Source organism: Labeo rohita, chromosome 19 (genome assembly GCF_022985175.1).
Source record: "Labeo rohita strain BAU-BD-2019 chromosome 19, IGBB_LRoh.1.0, whole genome shotgun sequence".
Classification (NCBI taxonomy): Eukaryota; Metazoa; Chordata; class Actinopteri; order Cypriniformes; family Cyprinidae; genus Labeo; species Labeo rohita.
Window position 1 is genome coordinate 14,091,719 of NC_066887.1, and position 13,759 is coordinate 14,105,477.

At 38.7% G+C, this 13,759-nt stretch overlaps 1 protein-coding gene across 3 annotated transcripts in view; it reads left to right on the forward strand.

The window, feature by feature from the left end:
* angpt2b (angiopoietin 2b) overlaps positions 1–13,759 on the forward strand; it is a 55,200-nt gene that overhangs the window by 15,002 nt on the left and 26,439 nt on the right. Inside the window, exon 1 of one of the 3 annotated variants that reach the window (XM_051137107.1) lies at positions 6,682–7,513. The exons of 1 other annotated variant lie outside the window; for it this stretch is intronic. In XM_051137107.1, coding sequence (XP_050993064.1) covers positions 7,232–7,513 — 282 coding nt within the window. In that variant the 5' untranslated portion in view covers positions 6,682–7,231. Of the gene's footprint in view, positions 1–6,681; positions 7,514–12,592; positions 12,743–13,759 lie in introns of those variants that run through there. One more of the 3 variants, XM_051137109.1, reaches the window with a different exon arrangement.

Below are 13,759 nucleotides of genomic sequence, written 5' to 3' on the forward strand. Positions count from 1 at the left end.
CTGGAAAGCAAAATGTCCTATCTGCTCTTTCTTTTGAGTAATGAATGGCAGCAATGGCTGTCAAGCAAGAATTTTAGAATAACAGCTTGTATTTTAGTCTTTTCCTCAAAGAAAGCTATGAAAAAATGACTTCTTGATGCTTTATGGTGCTTTTTGTACTTTTTGAAGCTTGACAGTCCCTGGTCACCATCCACTTTCATTTCTTTCCTCTCGTCTTTTTCGAAATCCTTTTGTGTTCCACAGAAGAAAGAAAGTCATGCAGGTTTTGGAATGCTAAACAGATTTTATACAACAATAGGGACAGCAGCCAATAATGATTTGTCCTTGTTAAAGGGACTGTTTTCTGTCATCTTTGCATGCTGTGCAAGCTGGTTTGGTTTGCTGCTCGTAGAGTGACAAGTCCACTGAAAAAGACATTAAATGGCGATTGATATTGCCCTGAAGGCTTGTTTGTTTTCTCCATACTGAAATAACACTCGCCTGCCTTTTGACAGGCCCAAGAAAGAAGCCAAACCCTTTCTGCCCTGATAGAGAGGCCGGTTTGTGTCAGTTCACGAAAGGACTAGTTTGTCAGATTTAGAACCTTTGGGGAGGTTAATAAAATATCAGGCCTTTGACGGCTGGTTCTCTAAGTACTTGTAAATTTCTTCTGTCCCTGCTCATCAAGACATTTTGCCCTGATGCTAGCGATGGACAAAAAACGGTAGTCTCGCAGGCCATAGTTTTGATTTACAGCATAGTACAAAAACAGATATTACAACATAAAAAAAGTGTACAAATGACTTGTTTTTCTGAAGTACAACTGTCCAACAGCGACACCAAGCAGGTAAAGTTACAGCGGGAGTACAGTGGCTTCCCCTGAGCCCACTGAGTTTTAACAGACCCCCTAAAGTGAGCAGTGGGTTTGGTGGGGGGTAATTGAGAATGAATGGGGGAAAGTCATGTGAGAGGAGGCAATGCCTCCATTGCGATATGATTGGATATGACTGGTTATGATTGTCTATGATTGGTTCATGCGATAAATCCAGCCTCTTGTGTTCATGTGCATTTCACATTCACGAATCAAGTCTGAATGAACAATACAATGGCGTTAATGGGAAGACTAATGAAAGAATAAGTAAAAAAAAAAAACTTCAAGTGGAATGAAAACATGATCTGTGGGGTTTTTAGCAGTCAGCTGAAATTAAAAGTACATCTCCACGTCAGTGTTTACCGAGCTTTGATGACTGATGATCCGAATATGAATTTATTATGAGAAAGAACAGCTAAACATCAGTTTATAAATAATAGTTTAAAGAAATATTGTTCTTAATTTTTTTTTTAAATAAATATAATTGTTTAAATAAAGTATATTATGTAAATGGTTACTGAGTTATTATTTTGGAAAAAATGTAAAATGCTTAAAAATACTAAACTGATGAGATTTATACTTGGTTTTAATAAATAGAATAGTATATAAATTACATTGTTGGTAATATTTGGTAATATAAGTAATGTTTATTTAGCCATGAAAATGTGACTGGGACATGAATTTACATTTAATTAAAAAATTATATATATATATATATATATATGTGTGTGTGTGTGTGTGTGTGTGTGAATATTTATATTATATGATTATTTTAGCATTAATCATTTAATAATAATTTCCATATATTTTGCCATAAAACTCTCACTGTAGAATAAAGAATTTATTAATAATAATAATAATTCATATTATTATCACAGTGTGTTTTTATTGAGAAATACATTTTCAATAATAAACTCTCTGTACACTCCCTGTGGTTCAGTAATAAGACATTTTCCTACCATCTGAGCCATTCAAGCTTGATATAATTTCAATTTCAAGCTTTATATCAATTCGATGCTGTTGTCTGCCGCAATAATGTAATATCTTTGAATGCCTTCATTTTGGGGTCCATGATTAATTTGACAATTTTTTGGTATATCAAGTGAAAATGTAGTCTTTTTTATTTTTTATTTTTTTTCTAAATATCAATTGTGTGCATTCATGTTGTGATAATCACTTCATTTTTACTCGACCACAACATCAGCACATGGTTCTCATTGTGAAAGTGAGCTTGGCAATAATGAAACAAGACTATTTTCACCAGTCAGAGTGGGAAAATGAGTGGTATGTTCTGTTAGGATGAACTATTGAACCTAAACAAACCATATCATATTCTGACGCCTCTCCGCACACATCTGCACAATTGATCATAGCTTTTAGCTTTCGCTGTGACCTCAACTACCCCCTCACACCGATTTGCATACTTTGATCAGTTTCTATGATGGACACTGCGACAATACAGGCATTCATAGAGTTGCAAAACATCGCCCACACACTCTTTAGTACACCCTGATCCATGAGGCATCACATCATTACCAGCAGACTGTTCTTATTTAGCTGCTGCGCTAAAGAATTTAGCAAGACAAATGAACCTGGTTCTGTTGGTACAGACGTAAAAGAAGATAAGGAGCGGGAGGGAGAGGAGGAGACAACCTCCTGTCAAAGAAGAGACATGTACAGACAATTAATTTCTCTTTGTGTTGGCAACTTAATCCCATTATATACCCACAGGATTTTTATAGCTACTAACTTTCCATTTAGCGTAAACCATTTATGAAATATGGCACGGAAAAGTGTAAAAGGAAACAGTTTAAGTGAACGGGATTGACTCGGTTAGATTTTATCCTGCATCTGGCAAAAGCAAATGAAAGAGGGAGGAAGATTTAAGCTCTCAGATGTTCCTGAGAGCTTGTGCTATTCATACCAGTTGCTGGTAAGCAGTCTAAAATGCCAGGCTGTATTAGTCAGTGGGAACTAGTAATGGAAGGATGACTTTAGTAGAACACACAAAGTCTGCATTGTAAACTATGTAAATAATGCCTACAGGTTAAATTAGGTCAGAGCGATCCAGTATGCTATTCCACCAGGTTAGAATCAAATAACTTGCAGCTTCTTTGTGTCACACCCCTTTGGACTGTTTATGTTGGTTTGTCCCTCTGGTGCCCATATTTGGTTCTTCCTGCCCTCGTTGTGTCCTGATTAGTTATCTCGTTTCACCTGTGTCCTAATTAGTTCTTTGTAATCACCTATCTTTATAAGTTCGTCTCAGTTCAGTGTTTGTTGTCTGGTCTTGTCTGTGTGCATGTGCTTTGCTGCCTTCCTGTTATTTCTTTGTGGATTATATTAAAGACTTTGGATTTCACCTTTATCCTTGTGCGAGTACGTTCTTCCAACATGTTTGTGACGGAAGACCAGACCTTATAAAGAAAAATAGCGGTGTGTTTACACCATGGACTTTGTGTTCCTTGCCAACCTAACACACTATCCTGACAGCTGCCTCTGCTCATTCTACCAAGCTGGACTTAACATCGCCACATGAGCGCAGCTGTCCCGAAAGGGTCCTTGAGAGAGCCTCGCCGCCTTCATTGAGTGGGTGCTGGTGTCCTGCAAGTCTCATCTAGCTGTGGACATCACGGATGACGACACCAGCCCCACTTGGGACCCAGTGCCCGCATCCACCGTCGCGTAGGTTGTTCCCGGCTCTCGCACCTGGTCGGACGTGATGGGTCCAGGGCAATCCTCAGCTCTAACGCTCCACTTGGCGATGGCTCGTCGGTCGCACTGGGCTTTGGTCCGTCCGCAGTGGGCTCGGGCTCATGCTCTGTGATGCAGGGTGATGGTGGGCTGGGCACTGGGTCCCAAGTGGGGCTGGTGTCGTCATCCGTGATGTCCACAGCTAGATGAGACTTGCAGGACACCAGCACCCACTCGATGAAGGTGGCGAGGCTCTCTCGAGGACCCTTTCCGGACAGCTGCGCTCGTGTGGCGATGTTAAGTCCAGCTTGGTAGAATGAGCAGAGGCAGCTGTCTGGATAGTGTGTTAGATGCGGAGCAGAAGGGGGTCAAGGATGGCCCCACCCACTGCACCTCCATTGAGGGTGAGCTGAAACCAGAACTGGGACTGCAAAACGGTGAACTGGACTTAATAGACTTCCATACTGAGATGTATGCAGACATGCCCCCTCTTCTAGCGCCATCACCTGAACTCTCAATCTGCCCTGACCCTCAACCTGGGGACTTTTACCACCCACCCACTCTCTCCTGCCTTCTCCTGTCTTCCATGCCTCAGCCCTGCCACCGCTGTCTCATGACAGCCCCTCTGCTCACCCTCAGCCCACCATCTGTGCCGTGGGCTCGCTGCACGTCTGCCATTCTCTATGGGCGTCTCCGCCTCCAAGTCCTGGACTCTCTGCCCTGGCTCCTGGCTCCTTCATCTCCACCGTCGCCCATCGGCCCACCAGCTCCACCAGGCTCCCTCATCCCTCTGGCACCGCCTTGGTCGGTCGTTGACCCGCCATCGCCTCACGACTCCTCCGACTGCGCCTTGTCACTCCGTCCCACAGGCTCCGTTGGGCTACTCCTTCCCTCCAGCTCCGCTTCAGTCCTCTTTCGCTCCGGCTCCACCGTGGACCTCCGCATCTCCGCCTCGGTCGCCTGAGCCTTGGACTCCACCCTGGCCCTCTGGAGCCTCGGTGTGGCTTGGACTCGTCGGCTCTCCGTCTCCGTCTCCGCCTCGAGCTCTACCTCCAGTTGTTCCGCCACCCTTGGTCGGCCCCCTGGAGTCATAAGCCCTTCCTCCACCATGGCTCCTCCCTCTGTTGGCTCCGCTGTGGGTCGCCATCATGGCTGCGGCCTGGGTCTCGCCGGGCTCCTCCTGCTCCGGCTTCCTTCTGTCTCCACCCTGGCTCCTCCCTCCGTCACCACCATGGACTTAGTTTTCTATCCTTCTCCCGGGAGTCCGTCCTCCACAAGAACCACCACCAGCACATACTTTTGTTTCCATTCTATTTTAAATGTGCTAATATGATGTAAAAATCTGATTTTGGCAGTTCAAGTAGACTAGCATGTTAACACATAACTTGAATTAGATGTAACCGTGTGTTTTTGTTGTTGTTGTTGTTGTTGTTGTTGTTGTTGTTGTTGTGGTGTGTGGGTTTTTTTTTTTTTTTTTTAATACAAATTTTATTATCAACACAATTTCGGTGAAAAGTTGCTTTTCAGATTTTAGTGAAGTAGAAAGTTAAGTGCATAATTTTAAATACATTTATTTAAATAATGTATTTTTAAATTAAAAATAATTAAATTTTAAATTTAATTACTATTATAAATATAAACTCAGAACTTCAAAAATAATTATTTATTAATTTGTAATATTTTTATCTAATATATTTAAATACTTTCCATAATATATATTGTTGCCTTAGAATTATAAAGTTCCATCTGCATTCTAAGCACTGAGCAAAGATACTGAGCTTTAAAGTTTTTGCATTCCATAGACTTCTGTAGATAACCTTTTTTGTTTTTAAAAAAGGCCCAAAACGTACACAGCTTACAAAAGAAACTACACATAATGTATAACTTCACATAAATTTGTCACTGAATAAGAATATGTGAATAACTCAATTTTGTCAAAAATGTCAGATAGAAACTTATAATTCTAAGGTGACAATATATTAAAGGCGTTTCCTCCAAAGAGACAAGGGAGGCAGTTCCTCATCAAAATACTGCATGAGAAAAAAAAAGTACAAAAATAAAACGTTAAAAAGTGTATAAATCACTTGTTTTTCCAAAGAAACACTGTCCAACTGCAACACCAGCAGATAAAGTTACAGCAGGAGTCTGTATCTCTCTTACATCCCCTGAGCCCATTGATTTTTAATAGACCCTCCAGAACCTTTATCGCGATTGAATATGACTGTGATTGATTTATGCGATAAATCTCACCTTTTGTGTTCATGCGCATTACACATGCACAAATCATCTGAATAACCAATATAATGCTGTTAATAGAAGGACTAATTAAAAAAAAGTAATCAAACGCTTAGATATATCCACTTTGTTGAAATGGCCTGAAAACATGATCTATGGGAGTTTTTAATGAAATTTAAAGTGAATCTCTGTTTGTGACCAATATTTACCAAGCTTTGATGGCTGATGATCAGAAAATTTAAAAACAGTTACTATTACTAATCCTTACTATTAAAAATAGCTGATCATAAGTTCACAAATAAATTATATTGTTGAAATTGTTACTGCCTTGAGTTATTGTTTTGGAATAAATGTAAAATGCTTAAAAATACTAACTTGATGAGATTCATACTTGGCTTTAATAACAGAATATTGATTACATTGTTAATGTAAAAATATAAAATATAAAATGTGACTGCAACATGAATTTACACTTGATTAAAAAAGGACAAAAAAGGACCTCCTCATTTCAGAACACCACTGAACACCACTGAGATATATATATATATATATATAACTTTGATCTCAGACTTTTGGACCTCACCAAATAACCATAAAAGTGCTCTGTACTTTATACAATCCAGTTTAACTCCCAATAATGACTCACGTCACCATGTCCAGCTTTTTATTCCTGTGTAGTGGTGCAGGTGTGGAACCACAAGCTATTGCTCTGAGGGAAAGATGGCAGGGGGGAGAATGAAGAGAGAACGTGAGAAAAGGAGGGGGTTAATGAAAAGAGAATGTTCTCTGTTTGGGTTTTTAGTGGTGGTTGCTGTGGGCATTTTTGCAGCTTCCATCTGAAAATGCTGAGAAAGGGAAGGGGGGAGTATGTAAGAGACGGAGAGAGAGAGAGAGGGAGAATGAAGGAGGGGGTGAGTGATTATGTGTCAAAAGAAGGGATGTTAGATTCAGTCTTTAAAAAGCTCTGGCACAGAGTTCAGAAGTTCCCAAACTCAAAACTTCCAACCCTGGACAGTCGCAACGAGTGAATGAGGACGGTACAGACCCAGAGCGGGAAACTGAAAAACAATTCAGAGGGTAAATAAACAGAGAGGATGTTTCTGGTTCTGAGCTGTGCTGAGCGCAAAGTCAGCGAGGAATAGGAAACAGTCTCCCCCTCCAAGCTGTCGTCTGGACAGTGTTGCTTTTAAATCTACAGCAGTTTTTGGCAAACAGCACTACAAGTGTGCTGTTGTAGAATAAGATCTCTCTGGAACAACACATCTAGCAAAAAAAATAAAGAAGGGAAAACAGAAAGAAGCCAAGAAGCAGAACTTGAACTCCAAACTTCAGAAAAGTTTGGACAAGTGCAAATCCAAGCAACGCTCTCACCCGACCTGCTTCTAGAGGAGCGCCCACGCGATTTCATCCTTCCCTGGATTATAACTTTCCTACCGTCAGCATTTTCCTGGGATGGGCTGGCTGCTGTGTCTGTGTTACCTGGCAGCAGCAGTAGCTGTGGCGATTGGCTCGGAAAGACGACAGCACCAGGTGCAGCATGGCCCCTGCCGCTACACTTTTATCCTTCCAGAGGTGGAGCAGTGCCGGCCTGCGGGGGACTTCCAGGTGACTAACTCCCTCCAGCGGGACTCGCCCTCGGCCCCGGAGTCGCCCCAATCTGAACCCACTTGGCAGGAAAGGAAGCTGGAGACCCTAGAGAGTGCCACAGAGAACAATACACAGTGGCTGCAGAAGGTAGTGAATTAGCTTCATCCACCTAAACCTCATTCTGTCTGATTCTCTCTCATCTTTCATTGCACCAGTGGTTCAAATTAGATTGCATGTTTGAAAAAACTGCTAATGCTAAAATGATAAACCAGGGTTTCCCAACTGGGGATGAAAAGATAATTAATTAAATCAAATGTGACCCTGGACCACAAAACCAGTCTTAAGTAGCATGGGTATATTTGTAACAATAGCCAAAAATACACTGCATGGGTCAAAATTATCGATTTTTCTTTTATGCTAAAAATCATGTTTCATGAAGATGGTTTGTGCATTTCCTACTGTAAATAGATAAACTTAATTTTTGATTAGTAATATGCATTGCTAAGAACTTCATTTCGACAAATTTAAAGAGGATTTTCTCAATATTCCATATCTTCAGATAGTTGAATCTTGGCCAAATATTGTTCTATCCTAACAAACCATACATCAATGGAAAGCTTATTTATACAGCTTTCAGAAAATGTATAAATCACATTTTAAATCACATTTCTTATTCTTATGACCCTTATGACTGGTTTTGTGGTCCAGGGTCACAAATATATGACAAAATACAACACAGAACAAAATAATTGTGATATAATTTTTTGCTGCAGCCCTATATCAAAAAATTAAAATGAAAACAATTCAAATAATACTCTTACTAAAGAAGATTAAATATTTTATCTGTTTACTTGCATGCCGTGTGTTTATTATATGACATCAGAGAACTGTGAATATGCAAATGTGTCATTAAATGATTGAAATCCTCATTTTAATTCTCGGGGTACTTCAAGAAAATATTTTACATCTAAGGTGTTCGGCTTAGTTTGGCAACCTGTGTGCTGAATGATAACTAGCAAGATAAGTTAGCAAGATAAATAGGCTCATTAACTTTCACAGGGAAGTAGAAAACACGATCATTTTTAATGAAGGCTGTACATCCAATCACATTTTATGGTATTGCGCTGCAAAATTTTGTATGGCTAAACAGATCACATGCAAAACTGTTTGTTTTAGTGACCTAGAAACGTATTTTACTAGAAACTGTGGTATTTTAAATGTAAATTTGAAATTAGTCGTGGTAGAAGGTTACCAGGTTGTGTGACGTCTTCGAAAACCATGAACAAAGCTGTGAAAGGAAATACAATCCAGACTAACATGGTTTGTGTCGACCACAATGTATATGTCTAGTGAATTATAGGCAGCCAAGCATGAAACTGTTGCAATTTAGACATTTAGAAAGCAAATTGTAAATATGCGTGCTGTTCAGACTACATCATGGATAATTCCTTGGAAGTTCTTGGAAATATTAATACATTTCAGTGTTAGATTGTAAGGGGATTTTGTTTACTTTCACACGATAAATTATTTTGAGGCTTTGTTGGGTCGCCACTTGATGTCTAATGTGAATTCTGGATTCTGAAGCCAAAGCACTTGACAACAAGTTTATGTGTATTATTTATGCTTGTGCACTATAGATGTGTCCCAATCTGCATTACACATTAGTCTCAGAAGGTTATTGAATTTGGGAAGGAGAGAGAGAAGGAAAGGTAAATCTTGAACATGTTTAAGCAAGATTTCCTGAATGTGTAGATCTTTTTAAGCTGGCGGACAGTTTGTCAGTATCAGAAACTGTTTTTGGCCTCTATTAAGAGCCAGATCCATTTCTCTCCGTCATATTTTTAGAACAAAAGTTCTTCATAAAACAGCAGAATTGATTCCACACTGTATTACGAAGAAGTCTATTTCGACCTGATCTAACCCCTAAAAATAACTGATGTAATTAAATGAAATCAGGTTGATCTAACAATTACATTTATTCACTTAGCAGGTCTTTTTCATCCAAAGCTTGAATGAGAATATTTCTGTCATATCAAGTAATATATTGACTTTGATAAGTCTATTTAACCTCTCTCCATTTTTTTAGGTTTCCTGATAAACATTGTCACAGTGTGTTTCTGGCTAACATATTTTAAGCTTATCTCAGAAACATTCTGTTTGACAGGGATATTGCTGTTTATAAAGATATCAACAGTTAAAACCTGCAGATTATTGTTTGGAAGTTTGAGATAATGCTGTTTTTGCAGTGCAGGTCTTTTAAACTCTGATAACATTATGGCATAGTCATTTCCTACAGTAATTCTAATCAGATGTGTGTTTTGAGTCAGTTTATCTCTGTGCCATTTGCACTACGATTCAACGAGAAGGTCATTACTTGTCACATCACAGCTTGCAGATTCTGTCATTTATGGGTCCTCCAAGAGCGCTCACTACTTCTAATATATGCTTGTCCTTTAAATCACATGGCCTATATGTTACATGCCCCAGCTTTGGCCTGCTCTGTTTGTCACCCAGACTATGGGCCGTCTGGAAAGTCTGTCTCGTTATTCAGACCTCCTATTGGTTTGCTCCATAAATATGGAGATGGAGTAGGCTTAGTATTGTACGTGCACACCCGAAATGTTCCAACATGCCAAAGGATTACAAAAAGGGTCAAAAGCACTCATGAGTTGGCTTTTCATTTTACAGGCAATACATCTGGCACAAGATGCACTTAACTGACAGTAGGAGGTATGGAGGGGAAAAAAACGGCTGAAGCGGTTACTATATCTCAGAAATAGCGGTCCAGACAGACTGTCCTGACATGCCTATATGCACGCTTTCATCAGCAGGCCAAATGTTGTATAAATTATTATTTCACTCCCTCTCCGGTCATTGAGTGCAGTACGCGGTAGGAGCAGCAGCTTCCTGAGCATTGGAGAGCGTTGACCTCTGGCCCGCTGCTGAGTGGATTGTACTGGGTTTTCAACACCACAGACGATCTGCTTTGCATATGCATTACTAGACTTTCCGGCCAGAGGCCACACATGAGACGGTGTATTTGTATCACACACCATACTCCCACATGATTATCTGACCCCCAGGGTCTTCGAGAACCCCCCAAAGAAAACACGAGCTAATCCTGGACGTTCCTCAATGAAATTCCAACGAGGGAACAGGCATGCCAAATTACATGTTGGAGGCATTTTTGTAAGAACTTATTTTTCTTCAGTATCTTGACCTAATACTGTATGTGGTCAATAGGAGGCGTTTCTGCTGTTTTAGGTTAAATACATGTGAAGTTTAGATCAAAACCAAGCACTGGCTTTAAATTTAGGTCTTCTTTAATTACATGCTATGTTTCACTTTGCAGCTTATCTTTTATTGGACTTTTTGCAATTCATATTAGACTTATGACAGATGTAGTCTGATCCTTTTAGCTAACGTGGTAAAAGAATAAGGCTACATTTCCGCAAGTGTCGGGGAAGCTATTTTTAAACTTTCAAAAAAGTCATTTAAAGTAGTAAAACCGACAGTCATGACATGCTTTAGAAAAAGGATTTCATTTGAGTTCTTTAAGAGGGCATTTAAGATCTCAATTAGGGTGACAGTTGAAGAGAGAAATTTATACTGAAAAATGCGAGATATATAAATGAGTAGAAAACAATGAACTTCAGCATTTAACTAAATATATTGCTTCAGAAAGGTTGACACTACAATCGATCAAAATGAAATTCGACAGAGAAAGAATAGGTTTAGGAATATGTTTTGGAAATAAGTCCCTTCCCTACTGGAAAAAAAAAAAAAAAAAACAGCCTAGGCTGGTTGGCTGGTTTTAGCTGGTCATCCAGGCTGGTCTTAGCTGGTCATAGCTGGTCAGCAGGCTGGAACGACCAGCTAAAACCAGCTACTTCCAGCTTAAACCCTTATTTTATTATTTTAAACAGTTATTTTAAATTGTAATACTTAATAATATAACTGTTTTAAATGCATATTGATAAAATAAAGCCTAGGTGAGCATGCTGGAAAACAAAAACAGTTTTTTTTTTTTTTTTTTTTTCCAGCATGCTTTAAAATAATTAAGTTTAAAATAATTTTATATTCACCTTTTTCCTGAGTAACCGATCAGTGCCAACTTCTATTTTCTGTCTCTATAGAAATCCATATTAAAATGGGGTACAAAAAATTGACCGAATTAGTTAAACTGAAACTTTTTTTTAATATAACTAAATATAAAAATATGCGCAGGGTTAAGCTGTGCCACAGTAAAAGCAAGAAGCTCAAGCAATTCCTGTAAAGTACTTGTTTTGTTTACTAGCAAATCCCTCCGTGTCCTGAAGTGTGTGTGTTGCGTAAACGATGACAAAAGAAATTAGGGTCATTGTGAAACTATGCATCATGTGCTTTTTAAAACCATTTTACCGGTTTAGCGTTACATTATTAGCTCGGAAATTATGTTCATCTGACTAGAAACACCAGAGACTGGAAATATAAAACATCGTTCCAGTCGGCCGAGACTTCCGCGTTCAGGAAAAGGGTGGATAAATGTAATTTATTTCTGTGATGTCAAAGCTGAATTTTCAGCCTTCGGTGTCACAAGGTCCTTAAGAAATCATAGTAAAATGTTGATTTGGTGCCCAAGAAATATTTATTATCAATAATAAATATTGTCATTGTTGAAAACAGTGATGAATCTGATGAGAAACTTTAAAAGCAGCATTTATTTGAAATAACTTCTGAATAATTGGCTTTGTTGAAAAAAGTATTAATATATAAATGAATAAAATATACTTATCTTACAGATCCCAAACTTTTGAACACTTGTGTGTGTTTGTTCCACTCACAATCAGATGGCACAATATTTATAAATGATTTGAGTACAGAATGTGATTCACACATGGGCGTAAAACTAAACAAACCTTTTGCCCTGAAATGTTTATCTAAGCACTATTCAGAAAAGAGAAAAGGCATACATGGAAAATCAAGCTTATTGTGTCATAGTACTGGCACAACAAAAAAAAAACCCTTTTTATTTGTTGTTTCAGAAGTGAATAAATCACCTTTCTTTCAGGCAAGAACACGTCTCGACGTGGAATATACTGGCAGTAGCTGTAACAGTTTCTTGAATTCCCAACATCCGTTCTTAAAGTTGCGTTCTAATCCAAAATAATCTCCTATGACAGATCTTCTGCTTGCTTATGCAGCCTTTGTTTCTCAGTTTAAAGCTGCCAAGATGCACTGACATGTCCCGCTAAAAAAAAGATAGGAAAAAGAGTGAGAGACAGACAGAGAAGAGATGGAGAGCCACATAGGAAGAAGTGAATTAAAGGAATAGTTTACCCAAAAAATCTTTTCCAATGAAGAAACAAATTCATCTACATCTTGGCTGACCTGAGGGTGAGTACATTTTCAGCAAACTTTCATTTTGGGGAGCTATTCTTTTAAAGAACTGAAAGGTTAATATTTTCCAGACCTGAATGCATTTTTTATTTCCATCAAATGATAATTCATATTACCCATGGCTTTAAAGCTACTAAAAAGTAATATAAAAGTAGTCCAGATAACTTGTTTACTAAATTTGTCACCAGTAGTGCAGGTTGGATGTCAGTAACAAGCAAACGTTATTGATTCACATGTGTTTTAGAACCAAATGTCAACGCCAGAACTACTTTTGTAGTTTTTTTTTTCTGGATCTTAACAGTGCATGATCACTATAAAAATGCCATTATACAGAAAGTGTGAATGTTCTCTACAAAACCTTTGTTTGTACCACGGGGGAAAAAAATAACATACTGTTTTTAAACATGATGGGGATGAGAAGATAATAAAAAAAAAGTTCAGTCTTGCACAATAAAATAATTCTTGCTCAACTGCCCATCTATTGTTTCAGTTTTCACAGAGAGCCTGGAGTGTTCATGTTTGGCCCTTTTTAAGAATAAATCTCATTTTCCAGGAAATGGAAAAATACAAATGGACTTGGCCACTTTTTATAACTTGTTATTTAACTCAATTAAAGCCTTTTGAATGTTCATTACTGAAAGTGGCAGAACACAAGATTAAAGGTGGTTTAATAAATGCCGCTTTAGTTTGCTACAAAGCTCACCTACTTAGCGACTGGCAAAAAATCATTCTTGGAAAAACGTTGAAATTACATGGTACAGTCGAGATATGCCAGGAATTCTCTTCCCTTTTGTCATTTTTTGAAAAGGCCACATCAATCTGAGATCTGTTTATAACTCTCAGATGCTTGGTGCCTCGATTTTATAGTTCGCATAAATGGTTCAATACACATCACAGCCAATGAAGAATTAAACAGAACACACAAAACATAGTTTACCCAAGGGCGCTCACACCAGTGTTTCAGCACAGTGGTACAGTAGTTGTGGCTGAAAGATGCCATGTATTGTGCATATG